General features: G+C 42.4%; 1 protein-coding gene across 1 annotated transcript; it reads right to left on the minus strand.

Annotated features, from left to right (window-relative positions):
- Positions 1-3989: 3989 nt before the first annotated feature.
- On the minus strand, positions 3990-9379 carry LOC138566925 (leucine-rich repeat-containing protein 15-like). The gene has a single exon (XM_069644668.1). It carries the CDS (start codon positions 9369-9371, stop codon positions 7290-7292), a length of 2082 nt encoding a protein of 693 aa, XP_069500769.1. The 5' UTR covers positions 9372-9379; the 3' UTR covers positions 3990-7289.
- Positions 9380-13724: the final 4345 nt, after the last annotated feature.

Below are 13724 nucleotides of genomic sequence, written 5' to 3' on the forward strand. Positions count from 1 at the left end.
GAGTGAACGGTGTAAACCAAACTGAAGCAGCCAACAACACATCACAGCTCTCTTGTGCTTTTTACCGCTCATTCCTACTAACTTACCCTACCCTCTTGCTTTTCAGATCCTCCAGGGGACCACTGTGGTGGTGATAGTGTGTGGTATAAATATCCTTTAACATAACTTAACCATTATGGATTAAAGGCAGTTTTTACTGAAGCCTGTAGCTCTCGCACATGACCGAGAGCTTCAGGCTTTGCAAAAAAGCCTTGTCCTATAGGAGCCAGAGCTGCCAGGGGACATTAGTGAGCCCCAGCAGGGCTCCGCCTAAGAACGATATTTTCAGGGCCTGCGGGGGAGGGGGGATCGACCTTAGCTAGCCCAGGCCCACTTAAAGCCCTGCTGACGTATTCACAGTGGTAGTTCTCGAAGCAGTGGAGTTTTAAGCCCTATGAATAACAAAAAACAGCACAAACAAAATACCCAGCAGTCTAATGAGTGCGGCTGCTGTGTTTTTTCCTGTTTCGGCGAGGCTATTTCGGTTAAAATGCCATTAAACTGACAATATGTACCGAGCACGCAAGCCCACAAAGCAAGCAAGCGCATTCTTTACATCACACAGAGGAATAGAAACTCACAAAGGCCCGGCTCCTGGGACTCCAAAAGCGCACGGAGAACGAGCGCCCACTGCTAAAAGTGCCGCGTGGGTGAAAATCAGCTGGTGACTCACGGATGCTTTTTCTCAAAAAAGCAGCCGCAAAGCGATGCGAAGCGCGCCCTGGACCCACGAAAAGAAACATGTTCACGGGAAGACGGCCAAATAAGCACAAGCGCCGATCGCTGCGAGGCGAGGCGACAAATTGCGGCTCGGGCGCTTTCAGTCACGTCCTGATTTGACGATTAATGAGCACAAAACATAACGGCATTGCACGATGTTTGCTAAAAGTAGCCTCTGTAGTACTCACACATTCTGTCTACCTTCTGGCTATGCCACCCCAATTGCGTAGCCAAAATGCAAAAGAGCACTTAATATCACCTTGCAACATGCACAGAAATAGGGGGGCTCTTCACCTCGAGACCGCAACAGCTACATCTACCCCGTGTTTTCAGGATATCCGCTGAAAATGCACTGGAATGCATGAATATAAATGGCCAATATTTACTTAGTGTCCATCTTAAAAACCGGGTGCACATTACAGAAACTTTGCACCGGTGCAAGTGCAAGTTTGCACGGTGTTAGCACTAGGGCAAAGTTTGCCCTGTTTTAAAAAACACTGTGACATTTTACAAAACCTTTTCACAGTGACGTTTGGAATGTAATAAGCGCCAGGGCAAAAAGTGTCCTCGTGCAAAAAGATACATTTTTAACACATTTTTGCACCAGGGCAAAGTTTGCCCTAGTGTTAATGCGGATTGTTATTAGCACGGGGGCAAAGTTTGCCCAGGAACAACAACGCATTGAAAATGTATGTTTTTTGCGCTCAGGCAATTTTTGTCCTGATGCTTATAACATGCCCAACTGCACATAACATGCCCAACTGCACATAACATGCCCAACTGCACATGCCACATCGCAAAGGTTTTCTACTACATCCCATCGTTTTTAAAAATAAGGCAAACTTTGCCCTAGTGCTAAAACCGTGCAAATTTGCCCTTGCACCAGTGCAACATTTCTGTAATCTGGTCAGGTGTGGTTTTTGCGCGTCTTGATGAGGTGCGCACCATTGCTTGCCGAATGTTTGGGGCAGCACCTGGGTTCTCTAGGTGGGGCACCACAGAATTGTCATTACATGGAACCACTGTAAAACACCTCTGAAGAATTCCTAACTGGCGGGTCAAAGGCGGGAAATGTCCTTTTTGAAAATATTCACTTAGAATTAAAAGAGCGAATGCACTTAAACCCTCCCTCCCACGCGCCCCCCATTTAAATACATATGGCCTAGTTCCAAAATAATCCAGTAGCTGGAGAAAATGCATAGACCTCTGAAATGTGTATGTTCAAAATTCTTTCCACCAGCCACCGTTGCCTGTCTAACAAGGCGCCATCATACCTTGCCCGGAGGTTCACCAGGCACGCCTCAGCCAGATCCTTACGTTCCATCCCCATCCACAGCCTAATAGAGCTGGTGGCGCCAGCCTCCTGGACCGTGCTGTCACCCCATGGAATAGCCTTCCCCTTCCCTTGCGTGGCGAGAATATGAGGGTACAGAGAACTTGCATGGGATGGGGTGGGATATGAAAAAGAAACCAAGGCATAAGAGATAGCAAGATTAGATGGATATGGTCAGGACCATTGTGGACAGGGAGAACCAGAAGGAGTAGCAAAGGAGATCAGGCGTTGGGAGGATGGGCCTGGTAAGCGCATGAGGGCTCAGATAGCCTTCAAAAGGCAACAAAACAAAATGGAGAATGAGAGAAAGAAAAAATAGAATGTCAGTTTCACAGGTCAGTGGGGCATGAGGCCAGGCGGTCCTGATATTCACAAAGGAAAATCTGGACCTCATACTTAGATGTATTTACCAGTAGGGCAGTGCAGGGGAAGTGTCCCTCCATCTCTACTACTCCAGCCTACACATGCTGTTGGCAGGATTTGGCCTCTCTGTGGTTATGATTTTCACCCGCAGTGGTTATGCCCCTCCCCGCTTTACACAGACTATACCTCTAATAAAAGTTCTTTAACTATTCCTCTGAGGTCAACTCCCCAAATCAATGTTCTTTCATGTTGCTTTACAGGCCCCCACCTCAACTTCTTGCATCCCACCCTGTGCAGGCTCACGGGGTTCCTGTTACTAAACTGACGTATGGCAGAATGCTCAGTTCAATACACACTACCATTGGTGTCATTGCATAGGATTGAAAGTTCACTAAAAGCTAAAATCCCTTATTACGAGTCTGCCGGTAGCCCGCCGGTAATTCCGACGGGAATAACGGAAACTGCTCCTACCGTTACTGGTTCCTGATATCCCGGTATTACCAGGATATTCCAGGTGCCAGCAACGGAAATGTCCAAAATGACTGATTATAAATGACTGAATGCATGATTTGGTCGAATTTCGGCCGTTCGAAAATTCCGAACGGCTGAAAAGTTTGACTAGATAATGCATTCACTGCTGGGGACTGCGGGGGTGTCCCCCGCACCCGTGCTCACTATATTGTGAACAGGATTTGCAGGGTGTCCCCCGCAGCCATCCCAAAAAAACAAAAGTAAAGGTCCCTGCAGCGCTGGTTCCCGATCACGGAAGCGAAAAGCAACAGACGTCGCAGGTACACTGCGAGTCAGCGGCCGCAAGGTAAGTAGTGGTGTGGGGGTGTGGTGGGGGTGTGGGTGGGAGCCCGGGACAAGTTGGAAATGTTCAGGGGAGAAAAGACTGAATGTTATTTCAGAAAAATAACCTTCAGTCTTTTCTTCCTGGAACATTTGGATCTCAGACCTTCAACCCCGATCCGCCAGCAACAGCGAAAAATCCCCATTCCATGGAGTGCAGGGTGCCAGTGCCACAGAACTCCATGGAGGGGATTGAGACAATTACCGGCACCAGTAACACCAGTGGCAGTAACTGCAGCATTCTTTTGCCAGTGGCGGCCTGATTTACCAGCAGGTCAGGCCTGTAGGTAAATATGTGACCCCCACCGGCAAACTTGTGTTTCCCCGGGACGGTAGAAATGTCGGTGCCGGAATTACCAGCAATTTTACTTGCATTTTTACTGTACCAGCGAAACTGTAATGAGGCCCGATTTGCCTTAGAGTGACAAACCGATGTTTCAAGTGAAATTACCTTTTGATTATGTCATTTTATGTTAAGCTTTTTCCTAAACTCACCAAAGCTAGAAAGTGAACTTATGCTTCTACCTTTATTCTTGGGTGAAAAAATGTAAAACATGGTTTTGGGGAGTGACGGGACAAATTGGTTGTGACTGGGCAGTGTTCAGGTCATAACAGTATTTATTTAAAGAAATACTCTATGTCTCAATTTGTATAAGAACATTGTTTTGTTTATTTGCAAGCTTTCATTTATGCAAAGTCTTTCTTTGAAGCAAACTAAACATACAAATCAAGGTTAATATGTGACCATATTGTTGTGTCATATCACTTAATGTCTACTAAATAATGATTTGTGAATGCAATATATATTTCTGTTTTCTCTCGTCCATTATTGCTCCTTACTTATCCTCTTGCCCTACATCCCTGCACACCCACTAAGTTGGGGTGTGCAACCTGTGGCTCTCCAGAGGTTTTTGACTTCAACGTCCATGATTACTGTAATTTATTTTCCAAACCTCCGTAGAGCCAAAGGTTGCAGACCCCCAATGATTCATTTTACAAACTCTGTCCTATGTACATACTTTTTTAGAAGTCAAATGTTAATTTACCACTAATTGCCTCAAGCATTAGTTGGGCCAGACCGTTACATTTTTATCAATGCTACTGACCCAATGTACTTTCAAGATGTATAGGTTTATCTTAGAGGTGGACCATAACTGATAACCTCTTCAAAAAATATTGAACTGACCACAAATCGCCTTGAACTAGTCAATATTTCTCCAAAATTGGGAAAATATAGGAAAATGTTCAGGATGAAAAATGCATTATGAAATAGAGTGATTATGTAAAATAATCACTAGAGAGAGTCAGGGGTAATGTATTTGGAGTTTTTGCGTCCTCTTATTTCTTACCAAACTATTACAGATTCTTAATTTCAGTAAATATTGCTGCAGACTATGAACTAAATCAGGGATCTTTACCTATCAAGATTGACTCACAAAGAAGTCTTATGACAAGTTTGTGCGCAAAAATGCATTACAAATTAGAATACAAAATTCATCTTTGTAGAGTTTAGAAAAATAATTTAATTGTACTACATCCAGGAGACAAAAGATGTCCTCCCATTACAAACAACTATAACAACAATAGCTATGGCAATGCAGTCAATAATGACAAGAACTATTTTTTCCATAAGCTATCTTTATTTTCCAAAGCCGATATGATGAAAGACAAAATATTTTATAATTAAAAGTGGCCGAGACATACTTCACACTAATTGAATTATGTGTAGTTTAATCGAAATATGTGCTTTTCCAGGGCCTTACACTAACATGTCATTAAAATAAGTGCTGTTATACTAAAGAAAACATTGAAATAACAAAAGAAAAAGACCAATAAACCATTACAATAAATATTTCTATATAGCAATTTTTACTTTTTATAAAATTATTGAATTTTTTCCATATCAAAAAATGAAAACAAGAATCTGGCAATTAACTCTTACATTTTTGTCCCAAAATAAAAGTTATTAACTGACAGTATATTGCCATATAAATAACACCAATAAAATAATTTGAGTAGAAATTGGTGTACAGAAATATTTATTTTACAGGACTTTTTTTAAATGTGGTCTAATCGACTGTTCTTCTTTTCTTGTTTTATTCCAATTTTTGAGTTGATGTAACAGTACTTAATGATAATTTTTTGACATGTTAGTAAATAGCCCTGTAAAAACTCAAGCCTCGATTAAAATAGATAAAATGCCAGTAGTGTGAAACACGGGGCGGCCCACATTTGATCCTATGATAGTTTGTCTTTAATCCGATTGCTCTGAAAATGTAAACTTGATGGTGAAAACATGTGTGTTTGTTGTTAATGACTGCATTTGCAATAGAAATATTTTTCAAAGATGTTTGTAAGGGGGTGCTCCAATTTATCCCCTGGAGGTATCACATTTAACTTAACTTTGTGAACACTACACAGATGAATTTTCGAGCTTCATTTGCAAATAGTTACCAATTAAATGTACCTATACTAAAAGTAATATGTTTTTGAGCACCTATGTATCATAAGAATTGTTTGTGAGTAGTTATGTAATATAATGAATACTTTGTTTCTATCACCGTGCACCTGAACTCATTGTTTAAATGTTGGTCTGTCTTCACACTAACACCCTAATTCTTTATGTTGCATATTAAGAGTAAATCTAAACAAATAATGCTGTACATATTTCCTCGTTCTCATTATGATCCAATGCTGTGTGAAGATGTGCTTCACCAATGTACAATCAGTGTGTGGGAACTCTGCATGGGGCTTCTACACTGGTGCGAGGAATCCTCTTCCCGCAGAGGATCCAATGTGCATGCCCCGCCAAACTTCTTGATTTCCAGAGATTGTGCCTCCTTTTCCTGTGAAAACAAAATCCAGGTCCAATCCATAAAAAGTCAGTGCACAATTACGGTTGCCATTTTTGCACTGGTGGTGGTCATTGCTGAAATCCCTCGTGCACATGTATGCCTGTGGAGATCACATTGTGATCACTGCATGCATGTGGTAAAAGCCACCGCAACTCAGGTGTTTCCTGGTTTCTGTAACTTTCACTGCGTGCATGCAATGATGCAATTAAGCTATCCCTGTCATTCACAGAGATGTGGGTTGGAATTCTGGGGAAGAGACACCTGTGTGGACACACAATCAGTGTGATCATTTCCTGTGCTTAAAACACAAGCCTTACAATGACAGCATCTCCCCAACAGCCATCACACCTCTGTTCCTCTGTAAGCCCTGCATTTCTACTCATACTGCAGCAACCGATTTATATACTAAGTATCAGAGAGAAAAGAAAGATATTCATTTGAGCACCAGCAGTAACAAAAGAACAGGACCATTAGGTAGATGTTGTCTAGTGGAAATGCCACATGACCTTCTGCGACACCGGAAAGGATTATGGGACTGGTAGTTATAGGGAAAACATGTGCTTGTTTTCTTTTTTCTTGTGTGCACAATTTTCTTACTGCCAAGTGAATGAAGAAAAGATTATACATATAATCCTTGCCTACGTGAGATTAAAAGATTACCTTTTCTACTTGAAATTACTAGGAGGCACTAACATCAAGCTTTAGCAAAAAATATCTTCAACCGGGCCGTGAAAAATGTTTAGGAGGAAGAATGTCTGATATAAAAGGTTTCATTTAAGAAAAGCCTTGCTGCTTTGAAGATTGGATTACGAGCTTGCTGTAGATCTATCTTCCAGGTTTACAGCAGAAGCTGGTCGGGTTCTTGATTTTTTTCACCCCAATTTCAGCAAATGGGCAATCTAGTGTCTTTGTGGCTCTCTAAGCCACAATGAGTAGGCTACACATGTGCATGCAATGTATTTGCATACAATGCCACATTGCTGATGCATGTGTGTGTGGGGGGGGAGGGGGTCTGTGGTTTGTGTGTGTTTCATGAATTTTCCAAAGGGATCATGGTGTGCTCCATGTCTTCTAAAATGCCTTCTATGAGCTCCCCATATTACCGCCTTCTCCACCATTGCCCCTTGCTAAAGAAAGTATGTCAAGAGCAGTGCACCTAGAAATAAAGATTTTTGCATGAAGCATTGGGACCTAAGGTCTCCAATGGTAACTCCAGACATCACTGGTTGCTGTTCTATTTCCAACAGTGTTGTCCCACTTGCATGACAACTAATATTGCCATTAATGTGCTGCCGGTTCTTGCCCACCCAGTTGCTTGGGGAAAGGATGCCAGGGCAGGTGCAGTTCCATGGGTTGTCAGACAGATTTGCAAAGCGTAGGTTAATCAGGGGTTCCAGAATCCCGTTGGGGAGGCAGTGGAGCTTGTTTGAACTAAGAGACAAGGTCTTGAGTTGTTCCAGCCTCAGAAAGACCCCAGGCGACAGGGTGGCTAGTTGGTTGTTGTCCAAGTAAAGCTCTTTCAAGCTGTTCTGTGACAGGAATATATTGTCTGGCAGGTGAGTGAGTGCATTGTGTTGAATGGACATCTTGGCCACATTCCTGATGCCTGTGAATACAGTGGAGGGCAAGGAGGAGATGTGGTTGAAGCCCAGCTCCAGATATCGAAGGCTTTGCAAGTGAGTGAAGGTATTTTCTTCTAACGAGGCGAGTTTGTTGTTGTGTATGTGAAGCTCCTTCAGATTCTTCAGATCCTGAAAAATCTCTTTTAGGAGGTACATTATTTGGTTGTCATTTAATCGCAGTTCCATCAGGTTTTGAAGGTTCTGGAAGATGCTCTGTGGTAGACTTTCCAGGTGATTGTGATCCAGGTAGAGGATGCGTAGCTCAGCCAGCTGGTGAAACGCATACTCAGAGACATTGTTAATCTGGTTCTCTTCCAGGTGAAGAATCCTAAGTTTTCCCAAGAAGGAGAAAATGGTGGACTCTAATGACACCAAGTGGTTGTTGTTGATATACAGATCTCTAAGTTTCCGGAGGTTTCTGAAGATCCCTGGTTCTAGCGTGGAGAGGTCATTGCTGCTCAGTTGCAGCTCTTTTAGTTCCACTTGGCCAAGGAAGAGTTGACTACTTAGGTAGGGTAAGTTGTTATGAGCCAATCTTAACTCCTTGAGTTTCCTCAGGCTGTGAAAAGTCTGTTCAGGTAATTCCTGCAAGTTGTTATTGCAAAGGTTAAGTCTAAGGAGGCTGTCTAGAGTCAGAAAGGCTTCCTGAGGAAGGGTTATTAGCCAATTGAAGCTGATATCCAAGTGCTCCAGAGTGGCTAGACCTTTGAGGGCATCGTTGGAGACTAGACTAATGAGGTTATGACTGATGTCCAAGGTTTGAAGAGATGAGAGTCTGGAAAAGGTGAAATCCGGGAGAGATGTCATCTTGTTGGTATGTAAAATGAGCTGTTTTAGGTGTGGAAGTTCAACCAGTGCTTGCGAAGGGAAGCAGGTGAAATTATTATAGCTCAAATCCAGTGAGGAGAGCTGAGTTGTGCTTGAGAAACAGTCATTGGGCAAAGTTGAAAGATTGTTGTGCTGGAGGTGAATCTTCTTCAGCTCTTTCAAGTGTCTGAATACCCCTGGTTCAATCTCTGAGAGCTCGTTGCTATTGATGTAAAGAGTGTCCAATTTTTCCAGTCCATCCATTGCACCCAGAGAAAGAACCTTGATATAATTTGCAGTAAGAAGAAGAATTTTCAATTGCTTCAGTCCGCAGAATGTGCATTGATGCACAGCAGATATCTTGTTGCCACTCAAGTCTAGGACTTTACTGCTCTCTAGAGTTCTGAACTGGCTTACCTGTAGGCTACTAATTTGATTTCCTCCAAGATTAAGCTCCTGCAGCTGTTTGGCATCCACAAAGGCATCCAACGGCACTGCATGCAGCAGGTTGTTGCTGAGATCGAGGACCTGCAGATGTTCCAAAGCTGAGTTGCTGTTGTCTGAAGATGTCGACTTGAAATCATCTCTGTGGATTGTGGTGATGTTGTTATTCTGGAGGTACAGAGAAAGAACACCATCTGGTAAAGGCCTTGGCAGTGTCTGCAGCTGTTCACCACTGCACCAGACGGTGCTGCTGGCTTCACACTGGCATTGCTTCGGACATTCACCTTTCAGCACTAGTACTCTTATTAAGATCATGAGAAGGAGACATTGGTTCATGAATTGAGACTTCATTTCCTTTTTTCGCAATAAGATGTGCCCTTAAGTGTAAAAATATAAAGGCATAATATTAGTGCTAGTGGCCGATCACACGGTGCTTTTCAATCATGCAAAAGGATTCCATGTCTTTACAGTATGCTTTTCCAACATTATCCATCTGCATCACTGCATTTGTGTTGTGTTTTTTAAACGGCTGGCAAACCCCCAAGTTCTCTGTTTTACCATACAACTTACTCCCTTTCTGCTTACTATGCCCGTATCAATTTTTACACCTATTTTGCTTGTCCTTTAAAAACAAGCAAAACCAATTTAAATGTGCATTTGCATCTCATTTTTATATGGGACTAGCCCTCCACCCCCTAGGCACCTCCACCTTTTTTTACTATATCCCTTACCCTATTTACATCAAGTTTTCTTGTTCCCTGACAAAATATTGGGCATGCCCCTCTACCCAAATCGCTCTTTTTCTTTTTACTATACCCCCTAAAGACTGGCAGAGGATTATCTGTACTTCTGCCCACTACGTAGTTGGGGTAGAGGCACAGAGCACCCCAGCCAATGATCTCTAATGGTAGCTATGGACGAGCAACCAAGGCTCAGACTCAAGGGAGGGGATATAGACTGGTTCTTATGTACAGTGGATCCCCAAACTCCCAAAATGAATGTCCACACACTATGTTAGGTGACAAAACAGTGAACTGGAGTTTCCAGCCCTTTAAGATGAGGTAGCACTACCATTGAGATGGATGGTGGATGCAGAAATTATTCAAACATCAATACTAGAAACGACTCAGGTAGTTGGCAAAAGGATAACTGTTTTAATATCAATTATCTAAAACAGGGAGTACAACGGACATCAGCAGACGTCCCTCATCACAACCTCAATGCATTTCATAAAAAAGCTTGTTTATATATCAAAAACACGTCATAGGTGACGTTAACCCACATACTACTAACGTCATACTATGTGGCATGCTACAAAAACCTTGTGGCAAGTGTGATAGGGTCTAAGAAAACATCTAAGTATATAATCTATACTTATCTAGGGCAGTGGAATAATGTGATTCAATTTTTAATATCAGGTGGGGCAACTAAGCCCTCCCTTCAAACAGGTCACTGTGAACATCACCAAATATGCAAAGTTCCATTGATTAAATAACTATAGGACCCTTGATCGTGCGGTCCCCTATCATTGATTGGCTTCTTACATCCGTCAGTACCTTTCCATCTATGTATAGCAGCACGCAGACTGGGCATCCAGGTGCTGGTGAGCTCGTTTTAACCATAGCTTCCCATCAATTAATATATGTATCCATCATCACCTGTCATGGTCATGAAGTCAGGGGCAGAGGCATGCCGGGGTCGCATGCACAGGAGACCTGGCTGGACACTGTTCTGGCACCTTTGGCATGAAAAGTAAACAAGAACATCCATTTAACACCAAAAAGCTTTTATTATGGACATAGCACTTCAGATGCATTAACCCTGAACATTCCATCCATTAAGCAGGATGCATTAACCTTGAACATTCCATCCATTAAGCAGCCCCAAGTGTATTCTTGGGTGTGGCTGCTAATGGATTGCCTTTGCATGTGCTCACTCTCTAGGAGTGGCAGGGTGTGGCTGGTAAACCGGCCCTAATGGGCGTGCCCACGATCTCAGCTATATAAGCTGCCCCGATCCTCAAGACAGACGCTTCGCGTTATTCTGCACCTTCAAGCAGCGTAACGCTCACCATCGCCTGAGGTCAGACTTACATTTGAAGATTCTGCTTCCTGGACATCCTGCTTCCTGCCAGCATACTTACCAACTGGGGAAGCTGTTCTTACCTGTACATCTCTTCGGCAAACCAAGTATTCATCTTTACACTTTCCGGAACGCCGAAATCTTCACCTTGGCACCGCAGCACGACACACTCCATCGTCGACAGCATCGCCTGCAAGGAACAACAGAAGACAAGTTTAGACATCGAAAAAACAGTCCGTTTAAGGTTACGCTTCGCCATAGTTTGCGCTTTCCTTAAACCATCACTTACCTGCTGCATTAAGGCTGCATTTCCATCTAAGGGAAGAAAACAGAAGAGAGACATTATTGTGGGCATAAATAAAGCAACATATGAAGACATTAAACAGAATGAACAGCATCACAAGAGCTCAAGAAAGACTTACGAATCATAAGGAGAAGCATAGTCGCAGCTGGACTGGACTAATCCGTATCAGGGATCAGTGAAGGAACTAGATCCCATTCGACGCGCCACTGCCACAAGTAGCAGGACGGAGGGCTTATCTTCCATAATTCACAGGTGATCTTTATGGGCTGGTGTATGCTCGCAGAAACCGTACTTTGGGGTGAAGGGTTCGAGAGGTACAACAATCACAGATTGGCGACCTCACACACTCTTATCTCCACGCAGGAGCAGTATCACCACGTACCACCACTCACAGCTTTCCTACTGAGTGAGAGGCCATGAAGGGGGTGATTCAAGTTCAGGGAGGGCTGCAACCGTGGCCCAATGCCTCCACAGAGACCAGGTGAGCGTAACATCACCTCAATGGTCTGCTGTCAATTAGGACTTTGAACTTGTCCTTGAGAGTGTTCCTTACTCTGGAAAATTCAGGGGAGTGAAGGCACACTCTGCACTCGTGCATAGGTGTGACCATCATGCTCGTCCAACTTCTTCTCCCCACATGACTGAAGACCACAAAATCGAGCTTCTAGTGTATTAAAATACTATTTTCTAATAGACCTCTGACATCTTCTTATTTTTGGCCATTCCTTCTGAACAGGAGCTTCATTCTTTCACACTATTTGTATCCAATGTCAGCTCACTCCAGCCTGATACAGCCTTGGCTTCTTGGCTCATCCAGCCTCGCCTTTCTGAGATTCATCTGTAATTCACTTGTTTTTCTAACTGCGACATACTGGAAAAGCGGCCTTACTTCTTTTGCTCAGCTCTGCTGTTTGTACATAGTGGAAACATCCATTCTTTACTCACTTATATATTTATGTATATGTTGGCGCATGCCGCAATCTATCCACTATAAAGCTAGCCTAAGGAATACTTCACCTGCTTGCGTTTCTTTGCATACGTACACGTGTAAAACAGCTCAACATTTTCATCTATCTCGTTGCATAAGCTTCTTCATCTTGATCCCAAAATGTCACTTATCTCCAATACTTTCTTGATGCCTTATAGAATTGCCTGCATTCTCTCGTCTCTGCATCTCTTCTATGCATGTCAGTCTTGCTTTGTGTGACGTCGCCATTCATCTTCTCCATTCATTTGTCCTGTTTCTTCTGGAATTTCATTCAAATGAACATCATACTATCTCGTATGTAGATCAGGCTTTCTCATTGGGAACCTTGCTTCCCAGATTCTCCTAGGTATCGGTATTTTCACTGCTACTGTACGTGTCTCACACTCTGGCTCCCAACAAATAGGCACTTTAGGCGAGGTGGTTGAGGTGGGGTACTTGACTCCTTCTCTACAACAGTTTTTTTATTAAAGGATAAAAGTCAGGTAAATATACACAAATAAATAACACTAACTTTGTACAAGAAATCTAAACAGGTAACTTAACTTAATATATATGTGCAGTTCTCTGAGGTACCACAGTTTTTATTTAACATTTTTTATTGATACAGCTGAATAATCAACTTTACAATAATACGTTAGTTACAATGAAGATAAAATTAATCAACTTTAAAATTTCCAATTTACAGAGGAAAAGCACATGAAATATATTTAAAATCTTACAAATCTGCAAATGTGCCGATCCATTTCTACGCAAATCATAATTCGAAATGGACAATCACAGTTCAAAATCGACACTCACAATTGGATATCAGCAGGCTAAATCACACTTGAACATATTCAAGTTTCAGATTTTTTAAAAAAATTGTTTGGATAAGGAATCGAGATCAAAAGGAGGAAGTTGGCTATGAGATTTTACACCTGTGTCAAAGTGAGATGGAATCAAAGTTTATGCATCTGGGGGTCTTCAGGTTACAGATTACATTTTATAAGTAGACACAAGCTCTGGATACACAATTGGCAGAACCTTATTACATTCATCAGCTAGACTGAAATGTTATTCAGCCAAAGTACAGTTTTAGGTAAGTGCAGTGAAGTTCATATTCTGCGAGCATCTGTTTCATTTTTTCTGATCATAGACATCTCTCTTTCTAAATTACCAAATGTGATAGCTTTAGGCTAGGCAGGTGATAACATCTGAATAAACATGAATCATGGCCATTTTATCTTTCTTGGTTCGCAAGTATGGTCGCTTTAGTTTAGATCAGTAATGACGTCTAAGTAAACTTTCTGTGAGCATTTGTTTCATTTTCTGAAGT

This window comes from Ambystoma mexicanum, chromosome 2p (assembly GCF_040938575.1).
Source record: "Ambystoma mexicanum isolate Mex_15411 chromosome 2p, UKY_AmexF1_1, whole genome shotgun sequence".
In the NCBI taxonomy this organism is placed as follows: Eukaryota; Metazoa; Chordata; class Amphibia; order Caudata; family Ambystomatidae; genus Ambystoma; species Ambystoma mexicanum.

What these genes read in the sequence shown, in the direction of transcription:
- LOC138566925 (XM_069644668.1), bottom strand. Translation starts at nt 9,371, where the DNA reads ATGAACCAATGTCTCCTTCTCATGATCTTAATAAGAGTACTAGTGCTG.